Here is a 7,439-nt window from a genome sequence, read left to right on the forward strand (position 1 = left end):
AACTCAAACAAAAAAAAAAAAAAAAAAAAAAAAAAAAAAAAAAAAAAAAAAAAAAATGCAAACAGAACCCCATTGTACAAAAAGCCTGTGATCCTCATGTTAGGATCAGTCCTAGAATAAAAACACTAAGAATGGCTGAGAAAACAGACCTCCACCCTCTTAGCTCTCCATTACTGAGCAGCTGGGGAGCTGTCTTGCTCCCCACATTCAGTGGCTCCTATGGTCTCAATGTTTGTATCCTCCCCAAAATTCACGTGGTGAAACCTTAACCCCCTAGGTGATGGTAGTAGAAGCTGGGGCCTTTGGAAGGTGATTAGATCATGGTGGTGAGGCCCTCATGGATGGGGGTAGTGCCTTAAAAGAGGCTCAAGATAGAGACCCCCCTCATTTCTTCTACCATGGGAGAACACAGCAAGAAGGTACCATCTGTGAACCAGAAAATCTGTGAACCAGAAAATCTGTGAACCAGAAAGTGGGTTCTCACCAGTTACTGACTCTGCCAGTGCTTTGAACCTAGACTTTCAGCCAGAACTGTGAGGAATGTCTATTGTTTATAAGGCACCCAGTTCATATTTAGTTACAGCAGCCCAACCAAAGACCGTGGTTATGAGGAAACAGATGCTTGTGGCTAGACTAATGGAATTGGGTCCCTTACCTCCAAGTATACCCTCTGTCCTTTTCAGTAAAAATATCTTTGCCAGACACAGTGGCTCATGCCTATAATCCCAACACTTTGGGAGGCTGAGGCTAGAGGGTTGCTTGAGCCCAGAAGTTTGAGACCAACCTGGGCAACACTTTACAAAAAGAAATTAATTAATTAAATCAGCCAGGTGTGCACCTGTGGTCCCAGCTTTTAAGGAGGCTGAGGTGGGAGGACCACTTGAGCCTGGGAGGTCGAGGCCATGATTGTTCCACTGCACTCCAGCCTGGGCAACAAAGTGAGACCCTATCACCCCCCCCAGAAAAAAAAAAAAAAAGTATCTTGGCCAGTGTCTCAACCTTGCCCACTAACAAGCCTAAATAAACCAACTTCTTTTACCTGGTTCTTTAACGGCTGGTCATCTTACTATCCAAATTAAAAATATGCTGTTCTCCCTCCCATATTCTTTGGGAATGAAGATTCCCATGTTTGTTGTGATAGTTTCCAAATTCATTACTGCCTGATCCCTCCTAGGGAAAAAGGCATTCCTGGCATCCACAGCAAGCTCAGAGTTAATATTTTTAACATAGCAAATAAGGACAAGGGATGCCCTTCATGTGTATTTACACACCAGATTTTTACGGTACGTAGGGAGTAATCTAGGGGAAAGATACATTAGGCATGAATCTTAGCTGTGGTAGAAGCACAACTGAAATTATCTAAAGCAAAAAAAAAAACAGCTGGCTCATAGAACTTGAGGAACAGTGGTGGCCATGACTGTGGGCTCGATTGGATCTAGTGACTCAAGCTCCCTTCCATTTGCCCCTCCAACCACCCCCCATCCCTCCGCCAATCATACCTTCTATTGGCCTCTGCAGTAGAGTGGCCTCTTCTGGGCCCTTCCATATGCCAGGGGATATGGCCACCAGCAGTTCTGGGGCAACCATTAATAATTTGTGATCTTGGAGATTTGTCTCTCAGTATTCCCTAGGGCAAAAATATTGGGAGTTCCTAGTCACCTAAATGAAGAACTTTATTTTTGGCAGTTTCCCTTTCAGGGCTGTAACAGGACTGGAGTAATGCACGGGGTTATGTAGGAGCAATGCAGAGCCACTTTTGAAAAATGGTAACCAAGGTTCTTCTGGCTGCCTTCTTAGGACATTATTAAATGTCATAAACACAAGTGGATTTTAACACCCAGCCAGTTTGTGTTCAACCAGACGGCATAATTATCATAAAAAAAGATTACATAATGGTAGCTGATATTCTTATTTTTAAAAGTTGACATCCCAAGAGTGAATCCTACATATTCAATATAGATTTATTGAATGAAATTCGTAGTTTTATATTATAATGAAACAGAGTTCCAGGCATGTACCTGCCAAATTTGGTTCTGGTTGTCTTTTTGTATGTAGGCTGGGTACCTGCTACTGTGCTTCTACAGGATGTTAACAGTGTCCCCTGAGTAAAACAGACCCAGGGTCAGTACATTTGGGAACCACTGAGTTAAATGGGTTTTATCACTGCAGAACAGACACAAGAACAATGTGTGCTGTAAATCACTGTTTGCAGGGAAGGTGGCAGCAAATGGCACAGAAACCCACCTGACCACAGAGTGCTTTCTTCTGGGCGTCTCACACACTGGGCTCCACAGGATGCTCTTGAGAAACACTGAGCTATGGTTGGTCTGCTGTTTGAAATTCAAATAATAATGAATCAATTTTAAGGACAGGAATTTTTTTACTGACCTTGATGTTGAGATGAGTCTTCATTTCAGGGTGAAAATATCACAGCATCAGCACAGGCCCGGACTGCAGAGATAACAAGGTGGTGGTTGTATAACAGGTGGTGTCTCAACCACAGGAGCTCCAAAACATGTACATGGCTGGACACCCTGCCAGGATGCTCTAATGGGGCTGGGCATGTGTCCATGAAGAAGACTCCCCAGTTGTTTCTAAAATGTGGCCTTTGGTCTAGAAATGCAATGACCAGCATTTGGGAATCAGTCAAGAGATCCACTTCCTAAAAGCCTACCTACTCATCTCTTTCATTCAACACATATTAACCAAGTGCCTACTTTGAGTCCATGCCTGGCAATGACATTATTCCATTAAAAGTCAAACAAGGAAATGCTAAGTTTTCCTTATTTCACTTCAGTCTGCCTGCCTCAGTTGGCTGAAGAGGGCTATTCACCTTCATCCAAATTGAATCAGTTACACACTTAAAAGAACTTTTCTTGGCCAGGCATGGTGGCTTATGCCTGTAATTCCAACCCTGTGGGAGGCCGAGGCAAGTGGATCACTTGAGGTCAGGAGTTCAAGATCAGCCTGGCCAACATGGTGAAACCCTGACTCCACTAAAAGTAATAAAAATTAGCCGGGTGTGGTGGCAGGTGCCTGTACCCAGCTACTTGGGAGGCTGAGGCAGGAGAATCACTTGAACCCAGAAGGCAGAGATTGCAGTGAGCCAAGGTCACACCACTATACTCCAACCTGGGCAACAGAGTGAGACTCCATCTCAAAAAAAAATTTTTTTTTCTCTTATTAAATCTATTTCTGGTAGATGTTTTACACCTCCTATTGGAGTTCTTAAACAGTAGTGTATTAGTCCATTTTCACACTGCTATAAAGAACTGCCTGAGACTGGGTAATTTATAAAGAAAAGAGGTTTAATAGACTCACAGTTACACATGGCTGAGGAGGCCTCAGGAAACTTACAATCATGGCAGAAGGGGAAGTAGGCACATATTACATGGCAGCAGATGAGAAAGTGTGTGCGTAAAGGAGGAATTGTCAAACACTTATAAAACCATCAGCTCTTATGAGAACTCACTATCCCAAGAACAGCATGGGGACAACTGCCCCCATGATCTGATCACCTCCCATCAGGTCCCTCCCTTGACACATGGGGATTATAATTCAAGATGAGATTTGGGTGGGGACACAGAGCCAAACCATGTCAAATAGCAATTAAAAAAACAATCACATAAGAAAAGACACTCTTAATAAAATACAAATGGAAAATGAAAAAAAAATCAACTCATAAACTTCGTTTAAATAATTAATTTGTATTGGATCTTAGAATACTGCTACTAGTAATTATCAAGCAACTACTGTGTCATGTACATTTCACACATTCTTATAATTAAAAACTCTCCACTAACCCTTACAGTTCAGTATTATCCTTGTTTTATAGATGAAGAAAAGCCAAAGAGAAGTTGTATAACTGGCAAGTTTCTCTGGCTCCCTGCCTGCACCATTGCTCACTAGATTGCATGGAGAGGGAGGCGGCTGGAACACCTCATCCTGTTGATCTCCAGGGAACTCAGGCACTTGCTTACATGTTTAGAAAAACCACAAACTAAGCTCTTTGAAGCATGAGCAAACCTTGCTGAGTGACACATGAATGCCATTTGGATACATATTCTAATCTTTCAAGTAGAAAGACAGTCAGACTGCCTCACCTGTAACATCCAAGGGATCTGAGAACAGACATTCAGTCCAGGTGTTGAACATCAACCATTAAAGGAAAATTGTCAAAGAGAACAATGACACATATTAATAGGGCAACATATATAGTAAACTAAGTTTTCAAGAAGTATTTTATCATTTTTATGCTCACTACTAAAAGCTGTCCACTGTAGAGTGGACACACATTGCTACCTACAGCAACTCTAGAGTGAACAGCTTTTAGTAGTGAGCATAAAAATGGCTTTAGGTACTCATGTTCTCTGTGTAGCCGTACCACACGTTGCTACACAGGGAACATGAGTACATATAACCATTACATATACATACCTGTATGTATGTATAATAGTTATATATACATATGTACAGTATATACATGTATATATATTGAACTCTTGGAATTGTCAACCCTTAAGGGATCAGCAAAGAGGAGGACTCAATAAAAAAGACTAGAATAGAACCAGAAGAGAGAAAAGCCCAGGGACAGTTTCAAGAAGAGTGCTCAACAGGGCCAAATGTGCAGAGGTCAAATAGAAGGTCAAAAAGTGCCCAGTCACTCTGATTTGGCAACCAGAGTCACTGGTAACCTTCAAAAGAACAATTTCAGTAGATTGTTAATGGCAAAAGCCAGTTTACAGTAGGTTAAGGAGAAAAAAGGAGATAAAAATTCCCAACATTCCATTCATTCATCTATCCTGGTGTGTACAGAGTGATTACTGTGTGTTTGTTGGCAGTGGACTCTAAAAGAAGGCTAGAAATGAGGCTTTTAATTTTCCCAAGTACTAAGAGCTCTGTTGGCCTACAAAATATTCAGTGCTGTGATTCACTCGTGTGCTTTGCATATATATTACAAACTGTTAAAGATATTTTTTAAAAAGTGTCTTCACAGGCGTACAAGCGATCCATGATTATACCTACTACATTTGTTTCTTCTCCACTCAAAGTTACTCATTCCCTGTAGCTGAAGATTGAGGCCCTGATATCATTTGGACATTTCTGCTGGATCAAATGGTATCTTCTCAAAATGAAAGTCCTTCCACTTCGAGTACAGTGTCTGAACTCCAGTTGCAATATCCTCCACCACAAAACTTTCAATTTTTATAACTGGAATCTCAAATGTCTTGTACTTCACATGGATTCCCCAGTCATGGCTGCAGTTCTGTCGGGCACAGAATATCTTTGCTCTTTTTTCAAAATTTGAAAACTTCTTTGGCTTGGGATGTGGTCTACTCACAAAGCATTCCTTAAAAGCATCTCCAAGCACAGTGTAATGGCATTCCTACAGATAAAGGGATGGAATAACACACAAAAGAGAACATTAGAACCAGTACATAATTGTGATTTAAGAAAAAAAAAAAAAGAAAACTCCACAATAATCTGAGATGAAGAACAGGTGGGTCTTATTTTACAATTGGAAGAAAAAAAAATATGGATTCACCTAAAGTCCAGAGGACGATCCATGCACCTGACTGCCTTCTACAGGCAGGGTCAGGTTGCAAGTGAGGACACTGGGCACCTCATAGAGAGGAAGATTAAGAAGGACCCAGGTAACCCAGCTTCTGAAGGTAGATACTTATTATTCAAAAACACAAGCGATGTTTGTTGAAAATCTGTGAAGCTGAAGCTCACCAGTGGCCCTAGCAGGCACAGTCCAAAGGATACGGGGAAAATAACCAAGGTCAAGGTGCAATTGAAGAAGGTCAGGGACTAACGTGTCCACAGGCCCCACCTAGAGTCAACTTTAGAGTAAACGGCTCAGAAACAAATGCAGATCCAACATACTAGTCCCTCAGGAAAACATAGGGTCTAAAAGGGCCATTTTTAGTAGAATAATCACCCAAATTGGAGCTGAAAGGACCTTTTACAGCTAAAGAAGCAGACTTGGAAAGGTAAGGGAACTTAGCAATATGACTCCTAATATGCTTTTTGCCCAAACAGCTGAGCTGATCAGAGATTTCTGCTTTCTGAAGATAAACGGAACACCCTGAAGTAATAACTCCTCATCTGAGCCAGCCCAGCCCCTCCACCGTAACCCCACATGCAAGAGAGTTATACCCCACATTTCTCTTTGGAGATTTCTCTAACCCTTTTTCTGAAAGTTTTAAGAACAAAATATAAGGCTGCAATAGAAGGCTAACCTTCAGATGTCACATTTTACAAATAAGGATATATTTTCTTCATTATAGAAGTGATCCATAGCCCAAAAGGAATGTTTGGAAAACATAAAGTACTAGGAAAAGAGAAAAAAATCATGGAATCTCACCACCAAAATATTAATACATTTTGGTATAGTTCCCCTAGCCTTTGTTTTCTGTAGAAAGGTAAGTTTTTTGACTTTTCTCTTGACAGTGACAATGGTATTTGCTGCTGTTTCACACAGCTATAAAGTAGCATCTTTATAATTTTGTGTTCTGGTTACTTTTTTCCACATTAGTTTGTAAGCAGTTTTTCATTATACTACATAAACTTCAGTCTTTTTTTAAAATAAACTTTACTTTGGAACAATTTTAGATTTACAGAAAAATTGCAAAGATATCCCAGAAAATTTCTGCATACCCTTTGCCCAGTTTCCCCAAATGCTAATATTTCATATACCACAGTACATTCGTCAAAACCAAGATATTAACATGAGTACATTACTATTATCTAAACTACAGATTTTACCACTCTTTCTCTAGTCATATCCTTTGTTTGTTCCAGGAGCCAATCCAGGACACTTCATTGCATTTAGCATGATTTTTTTTGAGACAGAGTCTTGCTCTGTCACCCAGGCTAGAGTGCAGTGGCCCGATATCAGCTCACTGCAACCTCCGCCTCCTGGGTTCAAGTGATTCTCCTGCCTCAGCCTCCTGAGTAGCTGGGATTACAGGTGCCCACCACCATGCCCAGCTTATTTTGTATTTTAGTAGAGACAGGGTTTTGCCATGTTGGCCAGGCTGGTCTCGAACTCCTGACCTCAGGTGATCCACCTGCCTTGGTCTCTCACAAGTACTGAGATTACAGGCATGAGCCACCATGCTCGGCCTGACCACTTTAATGGCTTTTTTAAAATGGCTGTGTAATATTAAGTGGCTGTACAGCAATGTTTTAAAACAATTTTTTTCTTTTTTTGAGCCAGGGTCTTTACTCTGTCATCCAGACTAGAGTGCAGTGGTGCAATCATGGCTTACTGCAGCCTTGATCTCTCCGGTTCAAACAATCAGCCCACCTCAGCCTCCTGAGTAGCTGGAACTACAGGCTCTTGCTACCATGCCCAGCTTTTTTTTTTTTTTTTTTTGAGACGGAGTCTCTCTGTCACCTGGGCTGGAGTGCAGTGGCATGATTTCAGCTCA

At 41.2% G+C, this 7,439-nt stretch overlaps 1 protein-coding gene across 1 annotated transcript in view; it reads right to left on the reverse strand.

Moving 5' to 3' along the window:
• Window positions 1-3,690: 3,690 nt before the first annotated feature.
• The window catches only part of RIGI (RNA sensor RIG-I), a 73,049-nt gene continuing 69,300 nt past the window's right edge, over window positions 3,691-7,439 (reverse strand). The window contains 1 exon segment of the mRNA XM_017872309.1: window positions 3,691-5,386. Within this exon segment, the coding sequence (XP_017727798.1) occupies window positions 5,090-5,386 (297 nt within the window). The 3' untranslated portion in view covers window positions 3,691-5,089.

This window comes from Rhinopithecus bieti, unplaced genomic scaffold, assembly GCF_001698545.2.
Source record: "Rhinopithecus bieti isolate Rb0 unplaced genomic scaffold, ASM169854v2 scaffold_6113, whole genome shotgun sequence".
In the NCBI taxonomy this organism is placed as follows: domain Eukaryota; kingdom Metazoa; phylum Chordata; class Mammalia; order Primates; family Cercopithecidae; genus Rhinopithecus; species Rhinopithecus bieti.